Below are 18,064 nucleotides of genomic sequence, written 5' to 3'. Positions count from 1 at the left end.
TAGAGAACAAAAACCACATTTATACAAAATAACTTAACTTAGGCATTACCTACGGGAGAAAAGAAATCATTGCCAACACTGGCTGGTGCCCACAAGCTGGCACAGCACATACCAGAAAGAAATGCACTGTGTCACATACAAGGTCCACTATCATCAACTCTCAGATTCACAGTTGTAAAAAATAATGCAGCCACAGGAATAAAATACACCACTGTTTTAGCTCGCCTGGGCACAGTCTTCTGACCACTACGTGCATTTACAGAGAGAAACACAAGGGCAACAGCCCAGTCCTATCCAAACAATAGGAGTTTTCATGCTATTCCACCAATGCCAGGATTCAAACAGAAGAATACAAGGAAAGCATATGCTAATGTTTCTTTACTTCTGAGAAAAATACTTGATACTGAAAATGTGTGAACTTAAAAAATTTCTCTATTATTCAAATATTTCTCCCCATATTTACACTGAGATTTCAAGGAACATTAATGTGTTAACTCTTTTCTAACCTAACAATGCCACTGACATCTGAACAGCAGAGAAAGCTGTAATTCCACATGCTGAAGTCTGAAAATACAGAGAAAAGAATACCCCAAGGTTGTGCAGAAAGAAAGATAAGGGGTAAACATCTTTCCTGTTGCAAGCAATATGTGACACAAAACTGAACCAAGTAACTCTGAAGTAGCTAGCAATACCATCCTAAGTTGTTCAAAAGACAAAAGACTTCTTTTTAAGCTTTATTTATGCTGTAACACGTCATACTGTATAAAAAACCTAAACAAAAAACCAAACCTCCCCCCCTTATTCAAGTCACAGAACAAAAATGAGAGCCAACGAAGTGTAACAAACGTAATCTCAGTTAACAATCTCTGCATATCTTTATGTTGCAAAGCGCTTATCCTAAATTTTAAAACATAATTTAAGTAAAAAAGACTGAATAAATGGTGTTATCAATAACATTTCTACCAAAATCAACTTCTTTTAAATAAATAAATAAAACACAACCTCTCCTGGGTCCAAGTTGATACTACTTTCATCAATAAACAGACTGATAATACATCCAGAGCCTGCTTAGGAGAACCTGAAATTTGGTTTATGCTGTATAAATTCACAGATTTTACTGAATGGACAAGAAAGAAATGGAAGTAGAGGAAGTAAGTGATTTTAAGCAGGTTTCTGAACCAAATGACAATAAAAGAAATATAGGCTTCCTATTACCTCTTCCAATGAGCAACTTTTATCTGATTTTGTTTCATTCAAAATCTCTCCTTTTTTCTTGCAAACGTATTTAAATTTCTCTTCACAGGATTTGACTCTCCACTGTCCCAGCTGTGAGAATGAAAGGAAAAAAAAAAGTATTATACATTCTAACAGTCTCTCGATTTCCATGTTTGCAGGGGCTGTTTCCATAGAGGAGAAAGCCGGAACACCTCTAACACTGATATTGGGGCGGGATGCCCTGGGTTATATGCACAAGTACATGTTTGGAAGAAAGAGAGAAAGCTGACACACATGGAGATGGGAGGATTCTGGATCACATCCAAAAAGGAAAAGAAAAGGCCAGAGTGGTGCCAACTCCCTTAGATGAAGAAAGGAATGGGTCAGCAGGCTGTCAGCAGGCAGGAAGTGTGCTCAGCTTAATGTGGAAGCAGCTCAGAGACAAGTCAGGGCAGCTGAGCACAAGCTCCAGTGCCAGGCTGATCACACAGCAGGCAAATGGGTGCTCCACTTTTCTAATGCATCAGCAGGATGGGATACATGGGATACAGCTTGCTTCCCACTCCTAGTGACCCCCTTCCTACACCAACACCCTTTTTAGAACATTCCATCCTCAGACTGGGTGACCCAAATTGGTCTACAAGGTGACTGAACCCAGATTTTCCTTCCTTCCTACCTTTCTGCCAGAGACATGGAAGAATACAGTAACCCAAAGTACAGAGTGACAAGGCCAGATGTCTGGCCAACAATGTGGCAGTCTCAGAGCTAATAGTAATTTCTGCCATTCTTTGCAGTACATAGCTACCAAGTTCTAAGAAATCTGCTTGCAGAAAAATGTATTTTAAAGATTATTCCAGAAATAAGATCAGCTATCTGCTTCATCCCCCTTCTTGACTTTCCCACACACTGATGTTGCCTCTACTATGATGAAAAAAACCACACCAACATCCAAACTCAACACTGTATTCCTACCTTGCCTGAATAAGACACACAGTTAGGAGTGCTGTTAAAGGGAACTTTTGGTTCATTCTGATCCCAGTATGTAAAAACCACAGGTGAGCGATCTGACCATTTGAACAAGGCTGGCACATCATCATTCCTGAGACCCATCCACATTTCCTCTTCAGCATCTGTAATTTAAAATTAGGACAACATTGTCGTTTCAATATAATAGTCAAACTAATAGGAAAGAAATGTGTTATCAGCAAAATTTTTTTTTCATCATTATACTGTGCAGCAGTGAAAAATACTGTGCAGCAGTACAGTGACATTATTTTTCTTACAGTGAGAAAGGGTATTTGAGACAACTGTAACATAGGTTTCTTATCTTGTTCCTTAACTTATATTCATGACTATGAGAAAGTTTCACAGAGAAGGAGCAAACAGGAAAAAAACCCAACCACAAACAAACAGAAATAACGAACACACCAGCAAAAAAACCCTCAACCAAATTTAAAGTGTAGGCAAAGACATAACACTAAACATTACTGACACTATTTACTAGTTCAGTCACTCAAAATAGTGACCCAGCTATCTACTATTCTCTTTGAATGAGAAAATCAAGCACAAAGTATTAAAAAAACTAGAAGTAGGTTACTGTGGTAAATAAGTAAATTAATAGATTGAACCAGATCCAGAGGGCCTGGATCTGCACAGAAACTTTCAGCACCAGCCTGAGTATAAGCTCAGCATTAACACCCACACTTAAAAGCTAGAGGTTATGACAATTGTATGCTAGAACATGGAAAGCAGTTTTTAATTTATGGTGTGCAGCACTTGGTGCTTGACCTTTACAACTACCCCAACTCACCATTATGAAGCTTTGTAACAACCAGTTCAACATCTGCTAATGAGTGAATGCTGATGAGGTTACTCTTATTTGCTTTGCACAACTCCTCTGCCCTACCCCAAGGTGCCTGGTTGTTTATCAGCATGTAGCAAAAGCCGTCATGGGGGAGCCAGCCCGGATCACAGAGAGTATCCAAGTGTCTCCAAAACACTAATAATGAAGAGAAATGGAATTAGAGACTTTTGTTTTACATTGGCTAGTGCAAGGGGCTGGTTTTAAATTCAGCAGCACCTTGAAACAGCCAGAATTCAGCAATCAGAACATGTTCACATCTCTTCAGAACTCATGTAAGAAAGGGTCACAGCTTAGTCAAGCAAATAGACTTCAATGTAGCATTAGGAGAACTCATAATATTTTGGGGCCGTGAAGCAGGTAGAAGGAGAAAGAAGTTAGTGGGAGTGAAACTAAAAAGCAGGACTGCATTACATTAAGCTAATCTTAGTGTGAGAGGTTCAGAAGCAATTGGAAGCAAGATTTCAAAAGCAACTGAAGAAAAATCAAGTTAATTCATTACAGGAAAGAATCACACAACTCAACAAATGCTTATTTTAAATATTTTTTTTCTTCTCAAGATATTCAAGAATTCTAACTAGTTTTAATGGATGCTGAAAAGGTATATACTAATAGACTTTCTGGTTCAAAACACACTACGAAATCCTTCAACCACAGGAATTTTGGTTTTTAATGAATAAAACTCTATATACTGGTAATAACTCACCCCACTGAGGAGCCAGAGAACAGACAAGAATTGTTAACTGAAAACTAGCTTTCAGGGTATCACTGCAAAATTTGAACCAGTTCAGTTAAATTTAAACTGATTACGATTTTTTCCTCAAATGCACACACCTCTCCAGGGGGAGCTGGAGAGAACATGCCTCAGTCAGAGACACTCCACACCCCTTGTGCTCTAGTCCTCCCTGTCATTTGAGGGCAATAACCATTCAGTAGAAGTTTTTGCAGGAGAGCCCTGCAAGCTGGACCCTGGGAACTGGGTGAGGCCAAAGCACATACAGAAGAACAGGTCATGGATATAGGAAGGGCTGGACATCCAGGTGTAGATAAATGGCCGAAAGCATGGAAGCAGTTATATGTCACAGCTGGACACTGTAAACACTGGAGGACTCTGTGTATGTGTGTAGGTCAGGATAAGTGATTTATTATCTTCTAAGAGCTGTTATGGATCCAGTAAAGATTACACACTGAGCAAGCTACCAACTCTTGCACTCTGATTTCTAGTGCTGGGCCTGGTTTCAAACGACAGTAAGGTTATTTAATTACTTCTATTTGAGTTCAACAGAGTTTGATCCAAGACCTAGGTAAGTCCCACTTCATGTCAATACACACAAAGAGTGAGAGAAACAGGCTTAAAGCAAAGATAGAAAGGTTTGGGGTGCAACTGCCAGTTCCAGACTTCCAGTAATACACGAAAGAAGGCACAAGCCATGGAGGAAAATGTGATGAAAAGGGCAGGACTGCTGCAAAATGCTTTATGTGTGAATGAGAAAGCTGCAAAAAATGAAAACTGTTTGTGATGCATCATCTTGACACTGAAGAAACAGAGCTTGCTTCTGCTCTGCTAAAAAATCCAAAGCTGTTGTGAAAATGTTTTGGCAGAGATGCCTAAAAAGGCTTGGGAGGGAAAAGAAAGACTCCATAAGTGAACATTACACTCATATTAACATATAGAACTCAAAAATGAAAACTGTCCTACCTGGAATGCTTGGAACTTCATTGAGTGACTTCTTGCAAGTATATGGAAGTTGAGTCCCACAGTGGTAACTCTGCCACTGACCAGAAGCAGCATTCATCACCACACAACTTGTCCCATCCAGTGGAGATAAACTCTGCATATCTATAGTCAGGAACAAATAAAAACATAACAGCACAAGTTATCAAACAGTGAAGGAAGTGACTGCTTCTTTTTACTACTGGTCTTCAATACAAGAATAACACTCTTCAGATAGCATGCCACCTTTTATCTGAAGAAGATAATTTGCATCAACTGAGGGCAGCTGTCCTACCACAGGTCCCACAGAATGTTTTTTCTAAGAGAGAAAGTTTCAGAATCAAGGAATCTTGGACTTCTTTTCCAATGTTTAATCATAGAACCAGGAGGAATGTTCTATTTACAATACAACAAACCCTTGGCCAAGCACTTTCCCAGACTAGAAATATCTCAGGGGAGAACCATTTTTGCAGCCCTCAGTTTCCTTTGGCAGTCCCTTTCCACTCTCACTCCAAACACAGTTCTGCACTTTCTCTCCATGCTAACCACAACCCTTACCTTAACAGAAACCTTAGACAAGGCTCCAGATTTGAAACAGCAGAGAGATTAGCTCTTTTTTGCAGTCTTCAGGTTCCCTTTCTAATAAAACTTTTTGACCTTCTTTTTCTTTGAGCCTCAGTGCAAACCCAGGCTGTGGGCTACACGGAGCACCCCCACTCCCCCTGTACTGGGTTTGTTCAGGCTCACAGAAAAAAGGCTCAGGGTAGATCTGAAAGAGAGCAGCGGGACAGGGCCAGGCTCTTTTCAGAAGGGTAAAGTGAAAGGAAAAGTAATGGGCAAAACTTGCAGGTATCAAAATTCCTGTAAATCACCAGTAAGTATTTCCACAAGGGGTAGACATGTCTGCCATGTCTGCAGACTAAATTATGCCACTGTAACTCAGAAGAGTCTGGCCTCTAGCTCTGCATTACAGTCCTACAGAGTGATCACAATTCCAGAAGAAGGTGCAGTCAATAGTACAAGCAGCAAAGTTCTTAACCTTTCCAAAGGACAGAGCACATTTAGAAAGTCCCACAGAAACTTCTTAGTAAAGCTATCGAAGAAGTAACAGAAACCACTTCTCAACTTTTCACAGAATTCCTGTTGCAGTACTACTCTATAAACTAAAGGAAAAAAGAGAATTCCACTTTAAAAAGCTCAAATTCAGCTTAAATGACAGAATACTAGCTTCAGTATTCCTGATGACTGTTACCCTGGGATTCCCAAATACACATAGACTCATTACAGATTTGTGCAAACATTACAAATTCATCCTGAAAATTCCAAACAGTCTAACCAATCCTACTTAGCATCTTTGGAGTAATTAAAAAAGGTTTTTCAAAGGTTTTATACTTCTTTCATCCTCACCTTGAAACAAATTTAAGCAGCCTTGAACTTTAAAAATCCAAGTTAAGTTTCTAAGTAACATGTGTCCTTGCACATACATAAATAACCACAACATTTGAGGGAAATCAGTGCCATTCTGTCGGGGGAAGGAGAAATTTAGCAGCTAGGAAAGCTGTGGATACTTTACTAAAATGGACTTCAAAAATACTATTTAGGTTTTATCTTTTCAGAGACTTATTAACCTAATCAGTCATAAATATAAAATGAGAACAGAAAGATTTGCTGGCTAGGAGGAAAAGATGCTTCTGAAAATGGAATGAGATGAAAAAAAAAAGTAATACTAGTTACTATTGTGAATATTTTCAGTATCACTAGAAATATCAGTACCTGGATGCCAGTTGAGAAAATTCAAAGGTTTGTGATCTGACCACTGCCAACCGCCAGAAACATCCAGTTGATTTAAGCCAATCCAGAAGATCTCAGCAATGTCATCCTTGGCTAGAGACATTTTTTTTTTAAAGAAAACAATTAATATAAAATGCTCATCCTTTATTGGTCTCCTTTAAATTAAAAAGGCCATCTGAAATGGCATGCATTTCAGGAAAGAAAGATTGCTATTATAATTGGACATGCAAACTTTCTTGAACTGAGGAGGAATTCATCCACACAAGCCTTCCCTCCCAATGTCTTCAGATATTTCTCCTTTGGTTTTATAGTCCCAAAGGCACTTAGATAATTTCTCCAGGTCAAGACTGAATATCAGTGAGAACAATATCATAACAAGAGAGTAAAATGCTGCTAAAACACCAACTGCCACTCTGGCATGTATTTGAGATTTTGGGGACATTCCTCATTAACAATATGAACATCTAACTTCTATAATGAAATCATACAGATAAATTTAAATAACTCCCTAAAATGAGATTAGCACTTTAGTTTTGCTACACAAATGAAAGCCAAAATATTTAAAGTATAATCAAGTTTTACCCAGAGATTTAGGACAGAAACTGAACTGCTGCCTCCACTTTATAAAGATTTCCCAACATTCATATATGAATAATTACACCTACCTTGTATGTAACTTAATTCAGATGCATTTTGGATACTAAGTAAATCTCCTCCTTGCCTTTGACATGAAATATAAGCTTCTTTCCAAGAAAGAGCAGACTGTGTATTAAACTGGTAGCAATTTTCAGACCCTGGATCACGTTCCCAGATATCATGACACCCATCCTCTGTTTAAAGGAAGCAGAAGGTACTTTTAACTACAACTATACAGAAACATTATGAAAGTTTCAAAAGAAAAGCTTTTGAATATAATACTGAAGGTCTATTGATTTTTATATTGGTCATCACAAATACTTGCAGAATAAGTCAACACTGCAACAGAAAAGCTTTTACACAGCTGAACAGACACACAAAGGTGGAGCTGTATATAAGAGAAGGGACAGAATGCTTTTAAGACATCTATTTAGAAACCCAACGTGCCTGGCTGTAAGCAGATTCCCCATTTTCCATCACGAGAATAATCTTCAGAAGTGGCACACCATTTCCCACCTGTATGTGTTTCATCCTGAATGCAGGCATGATGCCACACCTTGTTATACAGAAAGGGGAACTCACAGGGTTTACCGTAAGAGTTGCCATCTTTGGTATAAACCTCTGCAGAAAAAAAAAAGAAGTAAAATAAAGAAGTAAATACATCTCCCTTTCCTTACAGGTGGAAATGACAGTAAATCAGTGTTACTGCTCATCACAGGCATACTTAACCTAAAAGCATGCAAATCACACTTGTGGTCTTAAAATACCATTATCTTCTTGTTACAGATAATATACAGCAATGCCAGAACCGAAAAAAATTACATAAAGAGAAATATTTTTCTGTACTTTTTCTTCTGAGAAACAGCAAAAACTTGTCTCCCCCATCCTGCTAAGTTACAGATAATTCATCGTCCTATTGAAATCCAGGTGGTTTGCACAGAGCCCTATAAAACAAGGACTTTAACAATCAACACATACAGAAGAGGGGAAAGGTGAAGCACATTTTCACCACTTCTTCCAGCAAGCATGAGATTTCAGACAAGACTGGCTTCCATGGCACACACTACTATACCAGAGCTCACAGTCCAGCAGGCTGTGAGCTGGCAGCACGCTCTGAATCTGACTGTATAGCCTACCAGCAAAGAAAACATCCTCAAGCCCTGCTAACAGGAAAATTCCCATCATGGTGAGGACAGTGTCAGTTCTGATACAAAGTGGCTGGTATTTCATAATTAAATAGGTTTGCACTGAAATATGGGGGCAGGGGGGATTTAAACCTGCTAAGAAAGCCACTCAGTAACACAACTTCTGCAGTTGTGCTGCTATTTTTTATTAATAACCTTTGAAGTTTCATATTTGAATATCAGTGTCTCTCTACAGCACAACATTCTATTGCTTTACTCATCAGTCTTTTCACATAACTAATTTTAAGAACTTATTGGTGCAGACATACTCAAAAAGCCTTTAACAAATAAAGAATCTCCAAACCCCTGTGCAAACCTACTTACCATGGTAGGGATACCGACATATATCACTCGAGGAATTGTTGCTTTTCCACTGGTCTGTTGCATTTATGCTTGCAGTCACATAGTTATTCTTGATAGTCACTTTGTACTGAGATGCACCAACGATGGAAGCATCAGCACACCGCCACCACAGCATTAACTCTGAGTTACAATCAACCATTTTCAGGCGAGACAGTGATTTGGTGAATATATCAAGTCCCAGGCACTGCTTGGACCCCAAGTGAAAGAGGCGATTCTGGGATACCCATTTCCATAAAGCTTCGCTTGTGTCCCTGCAGTCATCTATCACTATCAGCGAGTTTTTAACTTGTATGCACTTGTTCTGTTTGTCATGGCGAATGGTAAAAGCATCATTGCCTGTATAAGAAGAAACAAATATCCACACATGGCTATGATACAGTATCATTTTCACAGGAAGCTCATTTTTAAAAGGGTAATCACATTCTGAGAAATGCGTTCAGAAAAGTACCACAAGTGCTGTTCATACGTTAAACCACCTCTTTCACAGAAACCACATTCAGTGCATTTTTCTGCTCTTTAGTGAGTAACTTCTGGGGAAAAAGATCTCTTCCAAAGTCTTTATAAAATGAGGAGAGACAAAGTGAGACTTCTAAATCCAATTCTAGTGATGAGCATTCTTCCTCTATATTTAACATATACTGATTGCATCAGCCCTGATTAATTTGCAAGCTTACTTGGTAAAGAATCTTATCTTCGTGCTTATCTGCAAACACAATAACAAACACAACAACAAAGACAACAGACCCCATAAAACATAATTAATAATAATCTTCACTTAGTAAGCACTTTTTTTAAAACTGTGTATAATACATAGTACACAGCATGAGAGGTTTACACGTGAACCAGTTTGTGGGTGCAACTGCAGTATTAATAAGTTAACTGGTACTGCTTTGAGGAGAGAGTTTTAGAATGAGTATCCCACCAAAGACAGCACACAACAGATTAGGAATATAATTTAAAATATTTTATAGGGACCCTAGTTTCGTTTTCAGTTGTGATGAGTTTCGTTTTCAGTTCTGGTGTAGTTTGTGATTAAAGAGAAAAATGGAAGTTGATGAAGCACAGCATACCATTTAAAAAATATATGAATCACCCTACTAATGCAAGCTAACACCTCTGCCAGTATAAGAACACTTCTGACAAGCAGTAGTAGGTTGAGTGAACCATGAAAAAATGCCCTAAAACTCTTACTATGCCAAAATAAAGATGGCTCCACAGTACAGAACTTTCACTAATCAGGCTGAAACGAACCTTGGCTGTCCCAGGCCCACAAGGCTATTATTCTGCTGCTTAAATAAGGAATCTGCTGAGTAGTATTTTGTATTTAATAGTAATGCACTGTCAATCACATTCCTACTGTATTTTTCTGTTATGACTTACTAATAGGTTTGGCTGAACAGGAAGGAAAATATTCAGTGACGTTATGTGGTGAATTTTACCACTACTTCCCAGTATACCCATGAATTTTCCACTCTGTAAGTGCCAAACAATATTTAAATAGTACCTAGCTGATCACACCGTAAAGAAGAATCTGTGAGTCAGCCACCCATTATAGTGACTTTTTCTAAGTAGCACGCTTGAACCAACTGTCTATTTCATCCTATTAACTAAGATATTTTAACAACCAAACCTGCTTTTGTGGTATACTTTAACCCGGTGCTTTTTCAGCACTCTATCTGCTTTTTCTTTTTATTCTTCCCTCATGACTTTTCTTCCTCTTTTTTATTTCTTGTAACAAGTTTTCAGCCACTTCTCAGGTCTTCTTTCACTTCTTCGTCCACAACTCTCATGCAGATATCAAGTGGAAAATCACTTTTTAAAATTTCCCTGGAAAACTTGCTGATGTTGTCTCACCAAACTTCTCTGTGCAGCAATTTATTAATAATTATTCCAGTTCAATGCTCTGGCCATGAAGTTTCAGTGACATCTTCAGCTACCAACCTGAGCCTGTTACTATCATAGGATATTAAAAAAAACTGACGTGCAACTTAGTGAAGAGCTCAACTTGTTTCCCAGCAGATTTGACCAGGCTAGTGGCTTTGGCTTGCAAGAATTTCCTCAACGTGAAACTTTTCCACCTGCTTCCTGTCGGACAGGGCAAGCCTCCTTGGCTGTCTCACTGCTCATAAAGCAGCGGATAACAGCGAGGGCGGGACGCGCTGCCGGGAACTGCCCGGGCTCGGGTGATTCCTCTCCCCGAGCTGTCAGGCCAAAGGCCGCGGCCCGGCCTAGGGCGGCCTCGGCACCGCGGGCAGCGGGAACGTGGCAGCCGCGGGCGGCGGTGCAGCGGCGGCTTTCGCGACGCCCGAGGCGAAGCGCACGGTTCGGGAGGGAGGTCCGGGGCTTTTTCCTGCCTTCTTCGCTCCTCCTTTTAAGTTTCCCAGGTTGTTTCCACGCAGCTGGACTTTACTACCGAGCGCAGCAACCGAAGGAGCCGCCGGGGCGGAAGGCCCGTCAGGGCGCCCCCCTCACCCGCCCAGGCGCCCGCCGGGGCGCTCAAGGACCCGCCGCGCACCCGCGCCCCACCTCCCCCTTCGCCCGGCGGGCACCCGGCTTACCTGCGGGCTCCCGGCGGGCCGCGCAGCACAGCAGGAGCCAGGCGAGGCCGCAGGCGCGCAGGCAGCGCCCGGCGCCCGCCATCGTTCCCCGCGACGCGCAGGCTGCGCGGAGCAGCCGCGCTGCCGGGCTCGCTGTGCCCGAGCGCCGCGCCCGCCGCCGGCTGCGACTCCGCCGGCGCCGCCCCATTGGCCGCCCCGCCGCGCGTCACCTGTTGCCAGGAGGAAAGCGGCCCCCGAGCTTGGGGCGAGGCGGGGCCGGCCCGGCGGCAGCGGGGCTGTGGCGGGGGAAGTGAAGTCGCGAGCGAAAACGTGAGCGTGAAGATGATAAAAAAAAAGGAAAGTGTAGGTGCTAGAAGTGAAGAAAGGGCAAAAGGTGAATAGAATAACCTAAAATTAACAAACACACTGAAGTAAAATATCTAAACTGGTACAAATAATACACATCACGCTGTGATCCTCGATGGCCTCTGGCCGCGGGACCACGTGCCACCCCCGAGGCAGCGGCTGCTAAATTTGCGATTGTCTGACCCGTCCTTGCCGGGATGTGGGAGGAGGGGATGGCACTGCGCAGTTCGAGTAACTGTTGCTGAGAAAATTTTGAGGGTGGCTACAGGAAGTTACAGAAACCAAAAGTAAAAACACGTACATGGCGAGAACCAGCTGGCCTGAAGGAGGAAAAGAGGAAGAAGGGAAAACTGATGGAAACTATGTGAAATATAATCAAGTTTATAGCTGCGTGCTGGGTGATTCGATGCTTACCTGGACAAGGCTGTATACTTCAAGCTCCAGCTGTTTGAAAAGGATTTGCAAAGTCACTGTCAGAGACTGAAAATAGTTCATGCCTCAAACATTGAAAGTTTTGTTCATGACAAAGAAGCTGCAGCCGAAGAAGCCTCTCTGAAGGCTGGGACTTTGAACGGAAAGTCAAACTGCTGATTAGATAAAGGGAAACCTATTTTTCAGTCACCTCAGGCTGAGGGAAAGGTATGCATCTACAAAAGGCCAAAATCACCAGCTGCGCTGAGTTTGGGGTGGGGGGAGAGCACAGCTCACAGAAGTCAGGTTTACACAGACTCCCTCCAGCTGAGGGTGGAAGAGGAGGTTTTGGGTGCATGGTGCAACCTCTGGTGAGAGGCAATAAACACCCATCCTCTGATTACACAAACCGGCCCAGCTGTGGAACCCCCAGCCCCACAGGGCACACCCACGGGACTTTCACGTGAGAGGCTGGGCCCCATAGGGCTGCACATGATGGAACAGACCCAGAGTCTGCCGTGAGAGACTGACCCCCACCCCAGGGGGACACGCCAGGACACTGCTACCTGGCTCGAGGGTATATAAACCCATGGGATTCTATGCTTTTTGGGAGGGATCTTTACTGTTAAGAAGACTAGCTGCAGAGGATCAATGGAACATCGCTGTGATCCACGGAGTGGTGATATTTTCCTTATTCTGTCCCTGTCACTCTTTCTGTCCCCCCCATCTATTTTCTACTTCTTTCTTTTTCTCTCACTCTCTCTCTTATATTTTTATCATCAAATAAAAACCTTACTATTGTCACTGGCATATGGTCTTGTTTGCACCGTAATTCAGGTAAGAGGCATTTCTAAGAACCTTAAAACTGGATCATAACAGTCACAAAAAGAAAAAGCTTTTTTTTTTCTAGGAAAATCTGTTTTGATTAGACTTGGAAGAGCCACTGTTCATGGAAAGAAATACTGGATTTACATAAAGATGGAAAATGCAATGCGCAGTCTGTTTTATATGCTTCCAGTGTGCCCATTATGTAGGAATGTGTGCACCTGGGGACACAGGATTTGAGGGTATGCCAGGCTGGCAATTGAGTGGAAATGCAGTGAACAAAAACAGGCACCTGCAAGTTAACAAATGTTCTCTCCTGCTGGAAACCACAGAGCAACACATCGCTGCCAAGGCAGGAGCTATTTGAAAAATCAGAAATCAGGTTCAGGAAGAGGGAAGTCTGTAATGTAGCAAAATCAAAGCTGTGCTACCAGAAATAATTCATTTTCAGGAAAAGCAAAGCTTTAAAGTCTTCACAGAGAGAGTGGGAAGCAGAAATTCCCCACTGGTGAGCCTGATACAAAAGCAAGCTATTGAAACTAAAATTAAATATGTGGTGGGATTGTGTGTCTCTTTTTAAATAAAACAAGAAGCAGGTGTGAACCCTGCATTCCCATGAATCTTTCCAAATGTGTGTTATTATTAACGTACTGACTGTCCCAGTTTGGGGATGGTGAGTAGTGGAGATTAACTTTGAAACTAATATCACGCAGGGCACATTTACTGAACATATACGAGCAATTCTGAAATTAACAACATCCTACTTACTACACTTGTATCAGCAAATGTGTATTAATAGAGAGGAGGTTCTTTAAGGCATCGTAACATATGTAACATATGCTTTCAGATACACACTTCTGATGTGACATCCTTTTTTGTTTATTAGTTTATAAAATACCACCTTTGATAATACAAACTCAGACCCTGATCCTGACTCAAAAATTAAAGCATGCCCAAGAATAGGAAAGATTGCAGTTTGCATTGGTGCCTCTTAGTTTCAGTTTTGTGTTCATTTACATGTCCTGTACTTAAATTCTGTCATACATTTATGTAAGAGGAGATACAAAATGTGCAGCCCTGGTGAGCCCACCAACCAACCAAAATTTTGGAAAGAGCATGCAGGAAAAAAGGCAATTCGGTGTACGTCATGTGATAACTTACGGAACTCTACTACAGTTTTCTCTTATTGAAAAAGTGGGTTTGTATTAAAGCTTAACAAAATTGTAACAATGCCAAAGCCTACTTCTTACAGGATTTATCCTTTATTAATGAGACTTCTGCATTTAATGTGAGCTGCACAGCAGCATTAGTCACAGCATAATCAGTGAGCAATTTCTGTATTGCAAGTGACAAGCATTATATGTCCCCATGAATACCTAGAGCTCACTTCAAAGCAGAGCTAATGGCTGAGCAAATTTCAACCATGCCTATAGAGATAACCAAATACAGAATTTCAGATACAGGAGGGACCCAGCCACAGAGCTGACAGTAATGCACAGCAGCCTTTTGCTTCCAAGAAGAGTACTTTGCCTTTCCAAACAAAAAGCCTTTCAAGGTGCCAGCATCATGACTAAGAGCCTTGTGTTTCTAGCAGGAGTCTTTGTTGCTTATCAACAGATAATTTTTTTGCCCTTATGCCCATATGTTTATAACAATAGCAATGCCTGCAGAAAGTGTCAACACCTGTCTATCCATAAATCGCCGCCCCATCTCTATTCTGCTCACCACATGAAATAGATACTTTGCATGAGCAACCTTCCTCCTTTTACATTCAACACATTGTAATCCAGTCTTTCTGGCTAAGTTGAGTGCATCCACATGTGTCAGTGAGCACAAAGGGAATGGTGGAAAAGGATTTGCTACCTACAGCGTCTTGTGAGAGTGGGAAGAGGTTCTGGAGATGATAACTTTTGCTTTTCTCTGCTTCCCCCATCAATGACTTTGAAACTGGGACATCTGAACAGGGAACACTAGTTATTTATTACATTTTTAACCTTGCAACATTGGTGCTTACAATACCTAAGTCTTTACAAAAGAACAAAGAAAGAAAGAAAGAAACAAAAAAACGTAACCAAAGCAAACCCAAGAGCCACATGAAGGCTTACAAGAGTTAAAGGAGCAGTTATTTGCAGAGGGAGGGGACTCTCTCCAAGAAAGTGATGATACCCACAAAGCATCCAGCAGACAAAGATTTCCATGCTACCTAGACTCTGGTGCTAAGTTTAATGTTAAAGCATGGCTCTGGTTTGAGTAAAGTGCCTGCTAATCATGTAAAATATCAGCCCTGGACATGTTTAAAGATAGTTTAATGAAAACTGGACTATTGCAACATTTGCCATAAATGCAGCTAAAAGCCAAATGACTCTTTTTTGACAGATACACAGGTTTAGTTTTATGGAGTTGATCCCATGTATGGCCATGAAAAAAGTCACTAAAATGCAAAGGGGAGGTGACAAGCATCCAGCAACTGATGTGGATAGACTGTATCCAGAGGGGTCTTTAAGCAGTGACTCCACCTTAGCTTTACATTAACTCCACCTGGATGATGTTTTCTTCATGGATACTTACTTTATTTGCTGCCTTGTTCTTTTTAATTGATATTGAGGACTTAGTTATTTTTAAACATCAAAGAATGTCTTGCTTTTAGCAAAAAGGGAACACAAAGGAAAATGGCTTTTCTCTGTTGTTGCTCTAGATTTCCTGTTTCCAGTTGCAGTGGCCTAACTGCAACTTTAGCACATTATGAAACTGTCATATTGCACAGTAAACTTAGGATGGAACCAAATGCTTTCTCAGCTGAGTTTAGATGTATCTCTTACATCTCTTCTACAATCTCTGTATGAATCTTTGGCATGAGTTCCAAAGTTTTGAGGGCTTTTATTGTGCCTGAAGGATTTATTATTGCTAGGGACCCTTACATTTGATTGTCTTTAAGTGTCACCATTTGTAATAAATACCTAGATGTTATTACAGGATTTTAGAGACTGTTCTGTTTCATCTACTGCACATGGTAGGTATCTTTCGGAAATAATAAAAAGAATTACAGACCTTTTTTCTAATATCAACCTCCTTTTTTACTCAAATGTGACAGTGGCAACTTCTGTAGTGCTGCCTCTTGCTCTGCCCTGATGCATATTCAAACATTCATCTTCAGGTCCACTGAAATACCAGAAACAGTTTTGGGAAATAAGACAAAGAAAGGAGTGTGGACACTTCCCTTTGCTTGTTTGTTGATAGCAAAGAATGTCTTTCTCTGGGTGTTGGTTTGGCTTTGACTCCTGCTAGGATCTCTGTGTGCTCCTGGAACAACGACAAAATAATATAAGCAGTACTTTAACATTGAGACAACTGCTTGGAACCGTAAAGTGGTAAATGATATTCTTCTGTAGCACTTTAAAAAAGGGTCTCTGGCACCTTAGTGTGCATTTTCAACAGAAACTGTGCCTTGGTTTAATAGGTCTACTGGCAGAATTTATATGCTCAATCTCCTCAAAAGCTGTTCTCCCTTGTCACTGTGCCAGTGTGGGATTATTACTCAAATTATGATTGTGGGAGCTGGAAAAGAAGATGATATTTTGTACCACATTACATTTGTTGCAGAAAGCATCATTTGAAGGAATGATTTAAAAGAAAAACAGTTATAATTTGGAAAATGGTTTTTAAGCAAGTAAAAATTAATTCAGGTAGAAGAGCCTTTAATTTTAAATGAGAAAGGGGTTTTTTCGGTTTTTTTGCTTGTTTTTGTTTTGTTTTGGTTGGTTTTTTTTCTTTAAACATGCAAAGCAGAACAATTCCCTAAAAGTGCTGGGGAAGAGCCTGCAGTTTTGGGTCTCACATGTTTTGAAGGCACAATTCATCCCTGACTAATATCAATCTCTAAAATGCCCCCACTGCCTTATGTTTGACCAGAAAGGAATAAAGTTTCAACAAGCAGATAAGAGAATGGTTTAAAGGGCAAAATTCCAGATTGATCTGAGCTTGGGAGTACTTCTGAGATAAAAAGAGGCTATACAGAAACAGTGGACTCACTGGGGGCTAAATTGCTGGTGTTTAAAGGTTATGATTGATTAAGATATAAACTGAGTAGCAGCAGGAGTGGGGAATGCACAGTTCAATAGGTTCAAAGGTTTAGAAATTTGCCTGAGTGCAGGTGAGGCCAGAGAGCAAAAATTAGAAGTGGAAAACAAATAAAATACCTTTCAAATGGGAAATGAAGGAGGAAACAAACACTGGAACAACAGTTACTTCTATAAAAATGCTAAACATCCAATGAATATGTGGAGGGAAATCAAATGTCTGGTCTTAGACGAAGGAAATGACATGCTACACACATGCAGGACATTTTAGCACCAGAATATAAAATATACAGAAAAGGTAAGAGTCACCTCTACTGGTGACTGGGTAATGAAATTTATTAATGAGATCTTGTAATCAGATCAGGTAAACAAAATAGGAACCCAGCAGGTGGCACAGAATGCCAATGCACCAATATGTCAGCTTTAAGCATATGTAATCCTGAGACTGCCACTTGCCTGCCTGACCAGAAGGACAGAGAGGGCATGCTGAGAATGATCAGATGGGCAAAGAGGGTGGGAAATATAACCAACACTGTAGTTCAGGTAACCTCCATGTTGTCTGGACACTGCAGCATTGTTACATAACACAGGCATCACTGGACTCCATCAATGCTGCTTCACAGAGCAATGGGACAGGGAAGCCACAGAATAGATGCAGCCCCTCATTTGGTCCTCATTTATGTGCAAGATCTTGACCTACATCTTCAGCTCATGGTTACTGTTCCTGTGTTTATGTTCAGAATTCCCAGAGGCTTGACAAAGGCCAAGCATTCACAGCAGTTGCATCCAGTTTCAAAAGGGAGAGAGACATAGCAATGAGAAGGCTTGTAAAGAGGAAACAAAAGGTAGCTGCTAGGAGCAGCAAATTCTTACAGGTGGAGCTAAACTTCCTGAAGGATGTACAGCACAGCATGAGTGTATGCCATCTACTAAAGTCTTGAGAACTGGCAAAAGGAAGTGGGCACCAATAATCTCACCACAGGGTAGATTATTAGAAATCAAAAGTCTTCTCCAAATGCAAAACCACAGAAAGGATCATAAACCAACATGTTAAAGGAAAACACAGTGAAAAAACAATAAAAAAC

The 18,064-nt window shown here is 40.9% G+C and overlaps 1 protein-coding gene across 1 annotated transcript in view; it reads right to left on the bottom strand.

Moving 5' to 3' along the window:
* Positions 1–11,437, bottom strand: part of LY75 (lymphocyte antigen 75) — a 44,394-nt gene extending 32,957 nt beyond the window's left edge. Inside the window, exons 1-9 of the mRNA XM_032114263.1 lie at positions 11,323–11,437; positions 8,726–9,100; positions 7,665–7,838; positions 7,247–7,411; positions 6,564–6,674; positions 4,776–4,916; positions 3,026–3,214; positions 2,188–2,345; positions 1,216–1,326 (exon numbers count right to left, since the gene is read on the bottom strand). Of these exons, the coding sequence (XP_031970154.1) occupies positions 1,216–1,326; positions 2,188–2,345; positions 3,026–3,214; positions 4,776–4,916; positions 6,564–6,674; positions 7,247–7,411; positions 7,665–7,838; positions 8,726–9,100; positions 11,323–11,404 (1,506 nt within the window). The 5' untranslated portion in view covers positions 11,405–11,437. The remainder of the gene's footprint in view (positions 1–1,215; positions 1,327–2,187; positions 2,346–3,025; positions 3,215–4,775; positions 4,917–6,563; positions 6,675–7,246; positions 7,412–7,664; positions 7,839–8,725; positions 9,101–11,322) is intronic.
* Between the last annotated feature and the right edge of the window lie 6,627 nt (positions 11,438–18,064).

Source organism: Corvus moneduloides, chromosome 7 (genome assembly GCF_009650955.1).
Source record: "Corvus moneduloides isolate bCorMon1 chromosome 7, bCorMon1.pri, whole genome shotgun sequence".
Classification (NCBI taxonomy): Eukaryota; Metazoa; Chordata; class Aves; order Passeriformes; family Corvidae; genus Corvus; species Corvus moneduloides.
Note: the sequence above shows the minus strand (reverse complement) of the source record. Positions and strands in the feature narration are given on the sequence as shown.